This window comes from Neolamprologus brichardi, chromosome 18 (genome assembly GCF_056152115.1).
Source record: "Neolamprologus brichardi isolate AB-2024 chromosome 18, ASM5615211v1, whole genome shotgun sequence".
NCBI lineage: Eukaryota > Metazoa > Chordata > Actinopteri > Cichliformes > Cichlidae > Neolamprologus > Neolamprologus brichardi.
In genome coordinates this window covers 31,592,068-31,609,708 of record NC_142121.1, presented here as the reverse complement: position 1 = coordinate 31,609,708, position 17,641 = coordinate 31,592,068, and the positions used below count along the sequence as shown (strand labels likewise).

The 17,641-nt window shown below is 41.1% G+C and overlaps 1 protein-coding gene across 3 annotated transcripts in view; it reads left to right on the top strand.

Annotated features, from left to right (window-relative positions):
- slc6a9 (solute carrier family 6 member 9) overlaps nucleotides 1-17,161 on the top strand; it is a 76,237-nt gene extending 59,076 nt beyond the window's left edge. For all 3 annotated transcript variants that reach the window (XM_087831265.1, XM_087831264.1, XM_087831266.1), the window contains 11 exons: nucleotides 74-205; nucleotides 361-637; nucleotides 2,738-2,870; nucleotides 2,981-3,115; nucleotides 3,235-3,338; nucleotides 4,558-4,795; nucleotides 8,404-8,538; nucleotides 8,653-8,752; nucleotides 9,747-9,847; nucleotides 10,381-10,551; nucleotides 11,906-17,161. In XM_087831265.1, the coding sequence (XP_087687391.1) occupies nucleotides 74-205; nucleotides 361-637; nucleotides 2,738-2,870; nucleotides 2,981-3,115; nucleotides 3,235-3,338; nucleotides 4,558-4,795; nucleotides 8,404-8,538; nucleotides 8,653-8,752; nucleotides 9,747-9,847; nucleotides 10,381-10,551; nucleotides 11,906-12,172 (1,793 nt within the window). In that variant the 3' untranslated portion in view covers nucleotides 12,173-17,161. The remainder of the gene's footprint in view (nucleotides 1-73; nucleotides 206-360; nucleotides 638-2,737; nucleotides 2,871-2,980; nucleotides 3,116-3,234; nucleotides 3,339-4,557; nucleotides 4,796-8,403; nucleotides 8,539-8,652; nucleotides 8,753-9,746; nucleotides 9,848-10,380; nucleotides 10,552-11,905) is intronic.
- Nucleotides 17,162-17,641: the final 480 nt, after the last annotated feature.

Genomic DNA, 17,641 nt, shown 5'->3' with positions numbered 1-17,641 from the left:
CAATGTGTTCGTGTATCCTTCCCAGTCTTTCTGGACCAGAGAAATTGACTTCCTTGTTAATTTTCTCCTCCAGGTGCCTTCATGCTGCCATACTTCATCATGCTTGTGTTCTGTGGCATTCCACTCTTCTTCCTCGAGCTCTCCTTTGGTCAGTTTGCCAGCTTGGGCTGTTTGGGGGTTTGGAAGATCAGCCCCATGTTTAAAGGTAAGTATATGCGTGTGTATGTCTTTGTGTGAATATTGATTTTATTGTTCATATGAAAATTTGATTAGGCAGCAGTAGTTGCATCCACTTCACATTTTAGTTTCTAATGTTCTCTACCTGGTTCTCTTTTTCTCTCCATCCTGTCCTACCTTCAGGCGTGGGCTACGGCATGATGGTGGTGTCCACCTACATTGGGATATACTACAATGTGGTCATTTGCATTGCCTTCTACTACTTTTTCTTGTCCATGACAAACCTGCTTCCATGGACTTACTGCAACAACCCGTGGAACACGCCAGACTGCAGCGGTGTCGTTAGCAATAGACACCAGTTCAACGCTAGCCTGGCAAATGCTACCAGTAGCTTGGTAGCTGGGGTGTCTGAGATAGTGAACCGGACCAAGAGGACCAGCCCAAGCGAGGAGTACTGGAAGTAAGAACAGGAAGTATATGATGCACTTAGGCTGACACTAAAAATACAGTTAAACCAAAAGTTTTTCTCTGCGAAGTAGAACTATATATAAACTAAATCAGGAATGCTTGCTCATGCAATGATTGAGTTTTGTAATGCACTTTGTTTTGCCGAGTTATACCAGTAACCTCTTAGAACTTGGTTGTGTAGGCCTATCATTCTTAACAGAGGTCGAAATTGACTCGGACCTATCAGATAAGTTTGACTCAAAGAGGCCTCATGTTTGCAGAAAGTATTCAAATATTTGGACTAGATCTGACTGGACTAGCAGAAGTTTCTGTACAGTGTTGGGTCTGCATCATCTCAGCCGACATGCAGGGTGTTTACCATACTCCTGCGCACTCTGTTGTGCAGCACAGTCACAAAAATCTGCATAAAGTAGGAGATCTTTAAGCGGATATCCAGGTACATCTACTGTTTAAGTGCAGGCTTTGCTATGTTATGTAAAAGTGAGAGTGGTGTATATGCATCAATTATCAGGGATGTGACAATGCTAGAAATTTGTGGTTTGCATTGTAGAGTGTGCATAAACCATGAGGTTAGTAGCTGGCTTCTGGAAATTGCATTTTATCTCAACTTTAGCATTTTGACTCTTACTATGTTAAAGGCCGTACCGTACTATATATAATATATATTATACTGGCAGATGCTGCTTGTGTAAGAACAACTATCAGTCACAGTAACCATCGGTACCCAAAAAGATGAATTAAAAAAATAAACTCAAACAGCATACAGTTATGATGGGGGAAGGCTGGAAATGTGCTTTTAGTCCTATGGTGACTGACTTGACACTCCAGGAACTACAGATTTTGGCACTTCCACATTGGCTTCAGTTTTCGCCCTCACAGTTTGTTGCACAGGGAGCAAAATTTCAATTCAATTTTATTTATTTATATAGCGCCAAATCACAACAAAAGTCGCCTCAAGGCGCTTCATAGATGCAGAGAAAAACCCAACAATCATATGACCCCCTATGAGCAAGCACTTTGGCGACAGTGGGAAGGAAAAACTCCCTTTTAACAGGAAGAAACCTCCGGCAGAACCAGGCTCAGGGAGGGGCGGCCATCTGCTGCGACCGGTTGGGGTGAGAGAAGGAAGACAGGATAAAAGACATGCTGTGGAAGAGAGACAGAGGTTAATAACAGATATGATTCAATGCAGAGAGGTCTATTAATACATAGTGAGTGAGAAAGGTGGCTGGAAAGGAAAAACTCAATGCATCATGGGAATCCCCCGGCAGCCTACGTCTATTGCAGCATAACTAAGGGAGGATTCAGGGTCACCTGGTCCAGCCCTAACTATATGCTTTAGCAAAAAGGAAAGTTTTAAGCCTAATCTTAAAAGTAGAGATAGTGTCTGTACTTTTAAGATTTGATTTCTCTTACAAAAGTGTAAGAGAAATATCACGATTTTAATTACTAAAGCTGAGGTAGACCTGTCCTGCACCTGCCGCTGCCATTCCACATATTGTTATTGTACAGGATCTCAATAGTGCTTGCTGAAATCTCTAAAAACGTTGGTACTTTCAGTAGCATTTCACTGTCAACTCCTTTAGAATTTTATCATCATTTTTGTGCCAGTGAAGCAGTTCCTGTGGCATTCGCATCACTTAACATCCATAATTAGTAGCATTAATATAGGCCATCAAAGTGGAAGTCAGAGTGTTGTCATTATCTGCTGCCTCTTATTCAAATGTGTTGCAGAAGGAGCAGCCCTGTAACTGCACTCCCTGATGCTTTTCTTGGCATTTTAATGACAGAGGGTACATATGATTATGTAATGTGGGACTGCTCAGCTTGTCGGTACAGACTACCTGTTCATTACTAATTACAATACCACATATAATACCATTTCAGATTGATGGATGTGTTTGATCACAAGATTCAAGGTTTTTGTGGCTCTGCTTAAAGTTTTCTGTGCTGAAGACTGTTGATAGAGTGCAAAGCTGGGCTTTTTTTCCTCTTTCAGAGTTTTCTTTTCTTGCACAACTTTAGTCAGACGTGTAAATGTAAAGTATTTAAAGCACCTGAAACCTTCTCTGTCTGTCTGTCTGTCTATCAGACACTATGTGTTGAACATCTCTGATGATATTGGGAACTTTGGAGAGGTCCGTCTCCCTATCCTGGGATGCTTGGCTGTATCCTGGACTGTTGTCTTCCTCTGTCTCATCAGGGGCGTTAAATCCTCTGGAAAGGTGAGCCTAGAGCACACACACATGCACACACACACCCTGGCTTGATGGCATTTTAAGGCGCTTGTGTATAGGATGATTTTATCAGCTTGTGTGATCATCTGTGTGTTCAGGTGGTGTACTTCACAGCCACATTCCCTTATGTTGTTCTGACTATCCTCTTCATCCGTGGCATCACCCTGGATGGAGCCATTAACGGCATTAAGTACTACCTGACTCCACAGTGGCAGAAAGTCCTTGATGCAAAGGTATGCACTTCCATTAGCATGTAGATAAATGAGATGCGCTGGATGTAGAAATGTTTCTGAACTGGTTTTTTCCCCCATCTTTGTACTGCCTCTGACGGTTTGTGGGTTTGTTTGTGTAGGTGTGGGGAGATGCCGCCTCACAGATCTTCTACTCCTTGGGTTGTGCCTGGGGTGGTCTCATTACCATGGCTTCATATAACAAGTTCCACAACAACTGTTTCAGGTTGGTAAAGACGATGAGTAAACTCATTATAAGCCATGCTTTAAATAAAAAAAGAATACACATTCAGGGCCAGGCGATGATGAGTTGCTAAGCAAGAAATTCAGAGGAAAAGACTTTGCTTTGTCTAATGGGAGTAAAATCCAACTGCCGGCACTTTAAAAGCACACCTATAAACACATTACCACGATATAGGTTTGGTTTTGTTATTGTGGTGAGTGCGGTGCTGAGTATAACTCGCTCTTGGAAAAAAGCCTGACTTTATTTGAGTTTATGCATCAGATGAGCTAATGAGTCAGAGCAAGAGCTAAGGAGCAACTATGAGCTGTGGGGTAAAATAGTCATTCGCAAAAAGAGAAGGTGAGGTAAGTGGGCACAGAGATAAACGCTCTTTTGAACTTGTGTTAGGAGGCTGGTTGCCATGCGCTTGAACACCAGGGGAGCGTGCAAGAAGCCAAAGAGAAGGTGAAGATGGAGGGAAAAGGACAGAGAAGGAGATAAGGAGGGAAAAAGATGTCATTTACTCTCCTGAGCTTGTCCACACATGCTGATGGAGCGAGGGTGTCGGGGGACGGGGCTAAGGAGAGAAGCTAAAGATATAATGTGTTCCTCTGCCAGAAGCTTGAAGTTGTGCTATCAGTGCACACAGCTGCACGGCAACTTAATCAGCTTGTGTTCTGCAGCTCCATCCCTGGTGGAGATGCTTTTTGCACTCCTGTAACACCACCAGTTGGTGCGCATGCAGAAGTGCAGATAGAGTGGGACCGAACAGAATCCGTATGTGTGGGCATCAAAGTGATCAAAGACATCCTCTGCGGTAACCCTAAACAGGAAATGTGAGAAAGGAAAGCAGTGTGGAAACACAGTATTCCCTTGTTTAGATCTGAACACGGTCAAAGTCCGAGTCTGAGTCGGAGGAAGAGAAGATGAAAAGGTGTTTCCCGGGCAACAGTCAGATGTCAAAAAAAGAGCAGAAAAACAGCACTAGTGTATTAGTGTAAACAGAGTAAATGAGCTTAGGAACACTATCGTGACTCATACATCGTGCCTATTAAGACTAATGAAGCCATCTTCTATATTAATTCAGGGTTTTATTAAACATTGATATTTCAGCAGACAGATCGAGATCAGCTGATCCCATTTGTTTTCTTTTAACCATTTAAAATGTGTTCGGTATGTATTCATATAATTGGCTTGGTTCTTTGTTCCTTTCAACATACAGAGACAGCATCATCATCAGTATAACCAACTGTGCCACCAGCGTTTATGCTGGCTTTGTCATTTTCTCCATCCTGGGCTTCATGGCACACCACCTCAACGTCCCCGTGTCAGAGGTGGCTGATCACGGCCCGGGGCTGGCCTTTGTGGCCTACCCAGAAGCCCTCACTCTGCTTCCAATCTCGCCGCTGTGGTCGCTGCTTTTCTTCTTCATGCTCATCCTTCTGGGACTGGGAACTCAGGTGAGAGCAAGAAACTGCAGCGTCACGCACCGCTCAAAGATTTCATTATGAACTGTGTGAAATCATATAATTAATTTCTTAATTAAGCTTAGTAATCAGTATAAGTAATTAATATGCATTGACCTTGTGGATATAATTAATTAAACATTACACTAAATGTGTATGGAGACAGACGTATAGATAGGTGACTGTATATGTGCAGTCATTAGTATAGATTGTTTTTCATGTTTTCAGCTGGAGCAGTCTACCAAATTCCAGTTTACCTTCAAACAACAAAACAACGTGAAAATGCTGTCTTTAATCCATATTTGTCGCATGCTGAGTGAACCTCCATGCTGATACTCTAAATAGACCAAATAAACTCACTGGAATGAGAACTGACTGGAATTGTTTGCGTGGGGAAATCAGGATTAGATCTGATCTGGATCTGCTGATGTGTAATGCTAAAAAGCTTACAAGTCATTTACAGTCAACAGTAAGTCTGCCTGTGTGCCACGTTTTTCATTGCTGACTCAGGGAGACTATAGGTGCTGTTTGTAGGTATAACTTAGATGCTATATTTTTGAAGTGATTGTGGACCCATAGCTACAAAATTATATTCCTGCTAAAATGAGATGATGAACATTATGTCCCACTAAATAATAGTGTTTGAATTTAATAGACGTAACCTCTCATAACCCTGATTCCAAGTTTGGACTTGCTAAACTGCTAAATATTTAAAATAAAGGAGTGGCACGCTCTGTGGTCTTCTGCTGCTAACCATTTGCATCTTACTTAATTATATATTTAGGTGAAACTGGGAAATTTGTATCTGGAAAGATGTATTTGATGCCAGCAAAACAAAACTATCGAGTGGAAAGAAACTGAAATGGAGTGTTTCAGAAGTAAAGATGGGCGTTCACCCTCCTTAACATTTCTCAATGTAAAGTTAATCAGTGACCATGGCATCAGTGCTATTAATGCTAAAGGATATATTCAAGTTTGGAGCAACATATGCTGCTGTCCAGGGGACATCTGTGGCAGGGATGGGCTTGTTTATTTCATCAAGATAACATGCACAGCACATATTACAGTGCAGCTCTGAACTGTTAAGCTGCTAAAATCTTATATTAAGCAATACACTCAACAGCCACTTTGTTAGGTGCACCAACTGCTTGTTAACGCAATTGTTTAATCAGCCAATCACATGGCAGCATTTAGGCACGAGCACATGGTCGAGACATCTTACTGACATTCAAACCAAGCATTCGAATAGAAAAGAAAGGCCATTTAAATTACTTTAAATGTGGCATAGCTGATAGCCAGATAGGCTGGTTTGAGGATTTCAGAAACTGGAGATCTGCTAGGATTTTCCAGCACAAGCATCTCTGCAAAGGATGGTCCATAAAAAAGAAAATATCCAGTAAGCAGCAGCTTTCTGGGCAAAAATCCCTTGTTTGATGTCAGAGGAGATTGGGCAGATTCAAGCTGATGGACAGGCAACAGTAACTAAAATAACTACTCATAACAATCATGGTATGCAGAAGAGTGTCTCTAAATGGCCAACACATTGAAGCAGATGAGCTCCAGCAGATTGGCCAACACAGAACTGGAAAAATAGTCTGAGTCTCATTCAGTCGGTAGTGTCACAATTTGGTATAAACAAGATGAAGGCACGGATCCATCCTGCCAGTGTTTCAGGCTGCTGGTGGTGCAGTAATGGTACGGGGGATATCTTCTACACACACTTTGGACATTTGGTACCAACTGAGCATTGTTTAAATGCAACAGCCTACAGTAGTATCGTTGCTAACAATGTCCATCCCTTTATAGCCACAGTGGTCCATCAATGTGGCTATAGTCAGCTTCCAGTTAGTTTCTTAAACATGAAATTAAGTCCACTTCACCTCCACTGAGTATTGACCCTGTGCACGAGAAAATGCTAACTTCCTGGTTTGAGACCGGATGTGGGGTTGTGCATTTCCGGTAGCTTTACTTTGGGGTCAATCGCTACTGCGAAGATATACTCCAAAATCATGTCCAAAACTCAAAAACGGAAAGATCACGTTAAGTTACAAAGAGGAGAAGGTGGGAACACTCACCACTGTTGTGTCATAAAAATCTAATGATCAACTTTGACGTTTAAAGAGTTTAGATCAATCAGTTGTTTACATCACTCAACACAAGCAGAACTGCATCACTGCAGCAGAAGACACATCGTCCACATTCAGAAGCACGTCTCTGTATAGTGACTGATCTTATGATTTAAACAGGTAAATGTTCAGCATTCAAACTACAGGTGAACAATAGTCAAACCAGATGTTTCCCCTTATGTCGATATCAGCTAGTCAAGTACACACCCACACAGCATGTTAACAAACCGTGAAAAAAAAAAAAAGCCACACAAAAAATGAATGATTGCTGGTAAGGGTTTCTATACATTAGTATTTATGAAGGGTATGTTGTGACTTACCTTCAAAATTACAGCGGTCCCTCGCTATAACGCGGTTCACCTTTCACCTCGCTGTTTCGCAGCTTTTTTAGTGCAAGTTTGCAGGCTTATTTTTTACATCACATTGTGTCCTGCGTCCTGATCGCTGCAGACGATCCCCTCCGTGACGTCTCTCCTGTACAGCACAGAATCGCTGCATTGATCGCTAGCAGTGTAACTCTGAAGTGCAGTACTGTATGTCGATGATGTCCACAATGTCCACGAAACGTTTTGCACCGTCAAAAAATAAAATTGGCTACTTGATTTCACCTATCGCTGGTTATTTTTAGAACATAACACCCGCGATAAATGAGGGACAGCTGAGAAATATAACATTTGAATCACTTTTCTCTTTTGCCCTGAGGCGCTGGGAAAAATATTGACAAGTCGATGAACATCATTTACAGATATATTGGGTAAATGCCCAAGACATCTATAGAAATGTAAATCGCCGCTTGATTCATTCATTTCCTTAACTTGTTTTGGACCGTAAACAGGGCGTGAATAGGACACCGGAAACAAAGCTCCCCACAGGAGTTTCCGCACGGGAAGTAGCATATGCTAACGTGCACATAGTCAATTTCCTTGTTGAATCTGTGCCATGAAAAATTTAGTTGGTTGTGAAGGGAAAAGGGGGTCAAACCTGATACTTACCAGATTAAAGGTCTGCCTAATAATGTGGCCACTGAGTGTAGAACGGGAAAACATTTGGTTGTAGAAATTGCTTGTGTGTACTTGACTTTTTCAGAATCAGGGTTGTAGTACTATTCTAACCTTTTAGCCAGTATGAATTTTTTCTCAGATATTTATTAGACTTTCTGCGTATTTTTGGTAAAATATAGACATTATGCTTCAGAGGTGGATTTTTACTTCCATATAGTGAATATTTACAGATCAAATTCACAGTACAGTGGATATATATGTGGCTGGTCTTAAGGAATGCTGTAATAAACCAATTGTATTTCATTAAAAATACATTTAAATAGACAGGACAATGAAATTGAGGAATTTATATTCTCACAATTACTCAACAATGGATAATCCCTTTGGTCAAGATTCCTTTTGGTCTGTCGTCATGTAAGCAGAAGTTTGATCAAGAATTCATCTCCTGTCAATTTTTTTTTCCCTGTTCATGTAGTTCTGTCTGCTGGAGACCTTAGTGACGGCCATCGTCGATGAAATTGGTACAGACTGGATCATCAAGAACAAGACCGTAGTCACGCTGTCAGTGGCCGTAGTTGGTTTTCTACTGGGAGTGCCGCTAACGACACAGGTACAAACATGTGGAGAGCACATCCTTAAACACAATCACTCTCTCACTGGACTGACGTTTTTAACTCATTCTTTGTGTGTGTGTGTGTGTGTGTGTGTGTGTGTGTGTGTGCAGGCAGGAATCTATTGGCTTTTACTGATGGACAACTATGCTGCCAGTTTCTCTTTGGTCATCATCTCATGCATCATGTGCATCTGCATCATGTATATTTACGGTAAGGAGGGAATAAGAGTGAACATGGTGCACTTTCTAAGTGTGGTAGTTCAATTTTACAAATATGTAATCACACAAGTACAAACTGAAACACACCGAAATAAGTGTTCAAGCTGATCTCAGATATGTGACCAACACTCAGTGGATGATGGAAAAAGGTCTAATTTACTTATGGATCCAAGTTATAGACGAGTAGCAGGAACAGTGGGGTGTCATTCAGAATATGAACAGGAGAGATAGTGATACCTGGTAGTAGGTGTCGTGCATTTTGTCTACTCAGGAATTGGACACCTGCACTGATTAATAATAATAATAATGGATTGCATTTATATAGCACTTTACAATTCCACTATTCATTCACTCTCACATTCACACACTTGTGGAGGCAAGCTACAGTTGTAGCTACAGCTGCCCTGGGGCAGACTGACAGAAGCGAGGCTGCCATATCGCGCCATCGGCCCCTCTGGCCAACACCAGTAGGCAGCAGGTGAAGTGTCTTGCCCAAGGACACAACGACCAAGACAGACAGAGCAGGGGATCGAACCGGCGACCTTCCGGTTACAAGATGAGCTTCCCAAACCCCTTAACCATGGTCGCCCTGATTCAACAACACTGGCCACGGGTCACTCCATCCAAGTATAACTCCATCCTTTATAGATGGCTTTGTTCTCCATCTTTGTGTAGAAGGGGTCATGGTTCATTATGAGCCCAAATACACCAAAGGGCTTTGAAAGAACTCCTTAAACAACTAATTCAACAGTTACCTGACCTCTATCCCAATGACTCACCATTTATAGACAGTATCAATGACAGACGTGGTCACTGTGATGTCACCCAGTGGTTTTGGACTCCATAGTTTGAAGCGCTGAGTTAACAGACCTAATAAAAACTAGAATACCACTTACCACAGCAAGTCATAATATTAGTCACATAATCCGGTACAAGTAATCAAAGCTGATGATGATGACGAATGCTGGGTTTTTGTTCCTTTGCAGGCCACAGGAACTACTTCAAAGATGTAGAGATGATGCTGGGCTTCCCTCCTCCTCTCTTCTTCAAAGTCTGCTGGAGATTCATCTCGCCTGTGATTATCTCTGTAAGTGAACACACACAAGCACACTGATCTAAGCATAGACATCGTGACGAAATAGCTTGTCAATATTTTGCATAGTCTGCAGGATGTTGAGTGGAAGGTTCTCAACTTCCCTGTATTGCTGACGCATTGTTATGGACCCGACCTACATTTGAGCTGCCATCAGTGCTAATCTTTTTGGCTTTGTTTCCGGTTAAAACCTCCAAAAGCAAAGCTTTCTGACTGGGAAATGGACACATGCAGCTGATATCAATGGTATTTCCCAAGCAGGCGTATTAGTCCACTAAGCTGCTGGGCTAACCAAGAAATTCATTGTTGTGGATTACTGGTCATTTTTCTCTCTCTTTCATTTCTTTTGCACAGAGTGCTGCCCTAATCATCTGCAACTTTTAAATAACGCTGTCAACGGTGATTTCACCTGCACTGGCTTAATTTTCATGCTTTTACCCACCTGTGTGACATATGTCTTTATTACTGTGTTATACATGCATTTTGCACACATTCAGGCTCTTTCTATTCTCTCTTTGTCCCTGCAGTTCATCCTGATCTTCACAGTGATCCAGTACAAACCCATTACTTACAATGACTACGTGTATCCCGGCTGGTCCTTGGCTATTGGCTTTGCCATGGCTCTGTCCTCGGTGGTCTGCATACCCATCTACGCCCTCTACAAGATCTCAAAGTCACCAGGAGCTACCTTTAGAGAGGTACAGCTTCCCCCGAAAGTCTCCTCTCCGTTCAGCTGACATAAACCGCTCTATAGTTCAATACAAAAGGCTAAATTTCCCTCTGAAGCACAAATTTTCAAAAAGGTCAACGTGTTAAAACATTTTTGCATGCAAGAGCTGCACTACAAATTAAAGCACAAGTTTTAACATCATCTGAGCAACTGAAAAGCTCTCAACTGCATATCAGCTAAAGTATGTTTGCCGAATAATGGAGAGAGCTCTTTCCATAATTCAATTGCCCGTTTGCATTATGTAAGCTCTAAAAGCAGACGAACTATTAGTTTACACCATAAACGATGTTTAAATATCAATCCAAGCATCTCTGCTTTTGGCAAATTAGTTTGAGGAGGAAAAAATGTGTTGCTGGTGTCAGTTAGTGCTGAGGTCACTTGAACTGTCGGTTGAAATTTTATGATCCGTATCGCCGACAGCTACACTAGGAGGGAAAAGCTGGTTGTCATAGAGACTGGGAAAACAGAGGAAGGCACCATATGTGTTGGGTCTTCGTTTGGGGTAGAGGGCCTAAATGCAGACATTGCAGCAAACAGACAGGCAACAATGAAGAAGATATGACGAGATATAAACAGAAAGATATGACCTCACAGTGAATACATGGCTAGCTTCCTTCTCGTTCTTTCTCCTTCTCTCTCTGCATGTCTGAGTCTGGCTCACTTCCTGTTAAAAGGAAGTTCTTCCTCCCCACTATCGTCAAGCATTTTCTCACAGGGGAATTTTTGGTCTACTGATGTAATACTGCACCACCCTTACCTTACAATATAAAATGCTGGGAAATTATTATTATTGTGAACTTGTGCTATGTAAATAACACTGAATTAAGAAACACAAGGGAAGTGACATATTTTTTTAAAAAGGAACAAGAATAACAAAAACCCACACACATGAAAATGAGCAGGCTATAACAGTGCACTTTTTTTATGCAATCTCTGGAGGACATTGTAACCACACTGATGCCACATGTTTGGTGCTATAAAGACCACAAGTGCTGCAGAACTGTTAATAACAAATGGGAGAAAGTATAGAAAGTATAATGTGTGTCAGCACAAAGCTGCCCCGCTGTTGGAATGCTGCAATTTCTGACAATTAGACAGGCCATAAATCTTGTTTAAGAGATGTGAATGTGCAATGGCAGCTGCTAAATTATCAGATGAACTAAAAAGCATGGAGGGAAAATGAAAGTTAAGTGGAGTTTAGTCACAGTGGTTATGTGTGGGAGCTGCTGAAGAAAGGAAAGCGTCACTTAATGAAAACCTAATTTGACTTCATAAGTCTTGATGTTTCTGCTCTAAAAGGCGCGTCTGTCTTTCTCTCTCAGAGGTTGAAGGCTGCGTGCCGAGCGCATCCAAAGTGGGGTCCTGCCCTCCAGGAGCACCGGACAGGCCGCTACGCCCCTATGGCCTCCGAAGACACTGTGGAGGCCCGTCCCTTAAAGGAGAGGGATGAGCTGAAGGAAGAACAAAAGGAGAAGGAGAAAGAGAAGGAGGAGGGAAAGGAGAAGGAGAGGAAGGATGAGATTAGCCTCACCATCCAGGGAAGCAACGGCTCCACCAACATACACAACAACCCCAACCCCAGCGCATAGACGGCTCTCCGCTCTATCGGCATCAGGGGGCAAAAGCCTCACACCTTTCCCTTTTCCTCCCTTCTCCTTCATCCTCAACCCCACTTTCCCACAGTCCTCTGTGGGGGAGATCCCATTCACTGGAGACCTTTACATATTGTAAGGGCTTATTATATCTATCCTAACCTCTTCTATCTATCTGTGTGTTGTCTCTACATAAGTGCAGAAAAACAAAATGAAAGGAAGAAAAAAAAGAAAAATTGGCTCATCACCCAAAAGATTTGTGCGTATGGCATCATGTGCGTGAGTGAGTTTTTAATTTGTTCTACATAATTTAATAATATTTGGGGGGGTTTTTCCTTTCATTTTTTTTTTTTGTGAAACTTGTATACGTCATCTTCATATGCCATTAGAGGTACAGTAGATTGTGATGCTGCATGGTTATGTTTTTGTGCATGCAGCAGCATAGAGACACACACTGTTCTCCTTTATACCGTTAGCTGGTTCTGTTTGGGATGGGCGACTTTGTAGCGGCAGCTGGAGACTTGTTGTGGTGCTGTAACATGGAGGAGAAGGGTAAAATGTGCCTGTACGGGCCATTTACAGTCTGACAAAGATGGTAAAAGGCTCTGTTGTTTAGCCAGACAAAAAAAAGAGGCGAATACTCTCATTCACACTCATACAATCTGTATATTTTACAGCACACAGTGACCTCAACCGTAGTTGATCTCAGTTTAAGACTAAGCCTGTTGTTTTTTTTATGCTGCTTCTTCTTATAAAGGAAAAAAAATCGAAAGAGCACAAATATTTAACAAACACCCAAGATGACAACTGACACTTAGGGCTTATTTTCTCTGGAAATTTCCTCCACTGGTAACTTTTTTTCCTCCTACTAAAGCTGCTTAAACCTTAAGCAGAGAAACATCAGTGAGCTGTACTGTAACTCTGCATTCGCATACATGTGCACACATAAACACACATGCAATCATTGTTTTTAACAGAAGAGGTCCCAGTGCCCAATTCTCTGGATCGAAGCGAAAGTGAACTTTGTGGTTCCTCGCTAGTGGAAACCTTGCTTCGACTGAGTTGGCCTGTTCTAGATTTTAGGGACTTTCCTTGCTGTCCAAAAACGCATACGCATACACGCAAACCAGGTCAATGCAACTCCGTATATACAAGTATATAAATATATATATATAGAAGTGCCATCTCTTATTAAGTCTTCCAGAAATTCTGTTTGAGTGAAACTCATCATGAGATTTGATCTGTGAAGGAGAATCCAGGCTAGGAAGTATTAAAAAGTGTGCCGTAGTCTGTGTGTCCTATGGGTCGTAGCAATCTGCCCCATTCAGGCATGTTACCAAAAACATTTCCTAAGTTACCTGAGTCCTACACATGTTTTTGGTAACACATGTTTCTCAGAGACTGAAACGTCAGTCACTTACAGTCAGTGTAAACCTTTAATGTATTTACAGACATTTGTTTTTAAAAGCTCTGAGCCAAGCTGTGCTGTAACTGGCAGAGACGGAAAGCAGAGAAGACGCTGCTTCTTTCCAGAAGAAAAACCTTTTCATTGATGTAGTTTTACATATAGCTGCATAGTACTGTCTCGCTAGACGTCTCTTTATTACCTCTAATTCTTGTAAACTTAGTAAATAGTAACGACCGCATATGTTTATTTTGTACAAAAAAAGTGACACTACGGAATCACCTTTAACCGTGTTTACCATTCCTCATCTGTTACTTGACTTATTGTGGTTATGTCGGAGGGTGACACGCAGTAGGGAGTGGACTCTTTAGCATGCAGGGTGGGGCTTCCCCGGAGATCGGAAGGCCTCTGGCAGACTGCTGTAGAAGTGTGGTGTCAGAGATTTATATGGTGGTGTGAAGGAAGAACAAGGCAAGGGTTTTCTATTCACTCCTCCTTAGATGTTGTGAGATGCTTTTAGCTTGAAAGGCAAAGTTGTCTCTTCAGGTCCAGGTTCTTACAGTTTGTCAGATTATCCAGACTGGTTAAATGAGTGCTGTGATGTGCAGGCAGTGAACATGTTAGTATAATAAACCAAACTGTCTATTATATTCCCCATATTTATTTGTAGAAACCATATTCACTTTTTCGCTCAGAGTTGGAGTAGAATATCGATGTCAATCTCATAGCTATAGTTGGCTTACATTAGCATAACAACTGGACTACAGCTAGCCCAGCGCTGTGTCTTGGCTGGTGTCTCAGTCATTAACAGGCAACTTATTTCATTTTCGGTTTAAAAAAAAAAGTAATATAAAGAAGAAATATAGCAAATTCATTTTTAATTAGTGGCCATTTGAAGAGCAGGATGTGAATTTTTCTACACAGTCACAGTTGCCTAAGCTAACGCTGTAAGCTTAGCTAACACAAGCTGTAGTGTATTCAGTCTTTAACTTTTAGTAAGAACGTAGAGTAAGCACACTCCCAAAAATGGTAAATGATTCAGTACATACCTATATCTGATGTATTTAAGCACAATGTCACCGTGAACTGGCACATATTCTTGTGACTCTAGGAAAAGCGCAGGGGTAGCATTGATAGCTACATACTGCTTTATTGGAGGGCCTTCTTTTGACCGTGCCAGAGCACTTTCACAGTTTACTTCTACTCTTAATGGAACTGAGCCGTCATTAATTGCATCTGTGACCAATAAAATGTCAAGAAACAAGTTCAGGTCCCCACAGTTGTTTCTTCAGAAGCAGAAAGTGTTTTTTAGTATATCAGCGCAGTTGCTCCGGTAATCCACAAGATGGAGCACAAGATTGGGGGGTGGAAAAGTTGGCTGAAGAGGCTAAATATCCTGAAAGAAACATTAAGAGCACAGTGAGCATTCTAAGATGAGCACAATTCTACTGATCGTATTTAAGGAGCTTTTGCACAGGAAAGGAAAGCTGATAGGAAGCTGTTCTTGTAGATGAACTTTAGTTGGTTAGCCGACTGTTTGGACCCTCTGGTTCTGATTTACTCCTAAACTATCAGGCTACATGTGGTGGATTTTTTTTTTGTTTTGTTTTGGGGGTTTTTGGCAGGGGGGCGATTAGTGTTTATTTCTAATTAAATTACTCCAAAACCAGGTGCTCTGTGAAACGATACATTATCACCACCTGCTAACCTAGCTTAACCTACCACGTTGGATAGGTTAGGAAGTCTGCTTTATAGGTAAGGTCGTGCTTGCTGAAAAAGATGATGAAGAACTTGATTATTCTCAGTGTATGTCGGGACAGCTTGTAGCTCAGACCACGTCCTGTCTGTGATTGCCTGCCTCGTTGTGTTCATGTTGTAATAAGTGAAGATTAGCCAGCCTGCTGCAATGCTATCTCTATATATTTCAACCCTGGCCACCTCTGCTGGCCCCCGCATCTCCTCCTCACATTGTACAGTAATGTAAAGAAAAACGTATATAATCAGACTGTGCGTGTTTTACTTTGCTTTTATTTCTGGGGTGGGTGTTCATTTTTTTTTTTCTTTCTTTTTGGGGGGTTGGGTCTTGAGGGGCAGATATTGACTGAGGTTTTTTGTTGTTGTGTTTGTTGTTGTTGTTGTTTTCAGTTTTTATTTGGGTTTTTTCCCCCTGATTTGTAGTGTAATGTAGAAAATGTCGAGTGTACTGTGTATTGTGTGTAGTGGATTAGCTCTAACTGCTGAGCCTGCATGTAGAGCAGGCGTAGTGTCAGTATTGATGTCCATGTACCTCTAATCTAGTCCTACTCTGCTAATCATATACAGTCTTTCTTTTGTACTAAAAGAAGGACAAGTACATATTATTTCCTCTGATTTTAACCGTCGTTTATCCACGTTCAGTGACGCAACTTTTTGTTGGTTTTTGACACTGTATCCACAGAGAAATTCCGACGAAGCCAGCTGGTATTAACAAAAGCATTGCCAAACAAAAAGCTTTGTATTGAAACTTGAACTACAAAAGAGTGGTTAGTTTTTACTGTGTGCTCTGGTGTAGACAGTGGCAGCCACTACATGACAATGCTTTTTTTTTTGTTTTTTGTATGTGTGTGTGTTTAACAGTATTACATTGACTTTCATCTGTGCAGTGCCAACAGTCATACATCACTGTTTACTTTTAATATCCTGTGGCCCTCAGCGTGAACAGTTTGCCTTTTTTTTCCTGTGTAGTCCTTAAAAACAAAAAAAATTAATGAAATCAAAACACCAAAATTACTCAGCAACCACGATGGAATCGGCATCAGGAATACACAGTTTTTATTCTTGCGTGTAATGTTGTTTTGTGTGGAAATGTAGGCAAATTACATGGCATATGTTTCAGAAATGGGTCCATCTATTGTTTGGTTTTGATTAACTATGATTTCTTGATAACTGCATGAATAGAAAGATAAAACTTGACTACTTACCATTGCTTTCCACTGCTGGCTGCTGTGCAGAACGTCACTGGTGTTGATGAAGAACATTAGCTAGGCAAAGGTTTGCAGGACAACTGCTCCACTGTAGTGAAAAAACAAAACATTTTTTGCATTTTGCATTGCTTTCTCTGTGAATTACAAAACATTACCTCTTGTATTTCATACTACTGGTCATAAAAGCATAATGTCATGTCACAGCACTTTAAAGAGATCATGAGTGTTTATATAAGCAACACAATGTATAAATATATAATTACAATAATAACTCAAACTTCCATTTTTTTAAAAATTAAACAAAACAAGAAAAGTAAATCATGTCTGTTCAATGTTCTGGCTGAAGGACATTGCTTTGTTGTTGCTATGCCAATGTGAATTGTTTCATGGGTGGAGTGGAGGGGGAAAAAGCACAAGTAAAAAAGAAAAAATGAAAAGAAAAGAGAGCACAGTTCTTCTGGTACCTTCTATCATATCTGTCTGTGTATCTAACCATGTCTGTTCTTCGTGTTCTTCAACCTTTAGGGCCAAAATTCATTGAAATGTCTTAGTCCTGTCAGCTGTGTATCGTAAACTGTTGAATTACAAAATGATAAATAAAATCTATTTTAAAGATCACTGCTCGGTGTTGTCTTTTAAACTTTTGTTGATTTTAATGCACGTGCATTAAAATAATGCACGTACTTTATATGCACGTACCCACACACACACACACACAAATCACAGTACAGAGGCTACAAGATTGAAATATTCACATCTTTGCAAGTTGGGATGGGAATTGCTAAGAATTTAGCGATTCAGATTCTATTATTGATATCGCTTAAAGATTCAAGACCTTATCAATTCCCTTATCAGTTCTCATTGGCTCCACTTTGAGAGTCACCAGCATATCAAAGGCATTCATACAAATTAATTACATGCAATGTCAAATGTTTGAGTATGTTGGAGGTATTTCCCCTCTTTGTTGTAATCAGTGTTGGGGTTATTACTCAAAACAGTTACTACACATGTTATAGCCTGCAGACCAGGACCACCCGACATAGGAACAGTTTCTTTCCCCTCGCCATCTCCCTTCTTAACAGTTGACCTGTCACACTG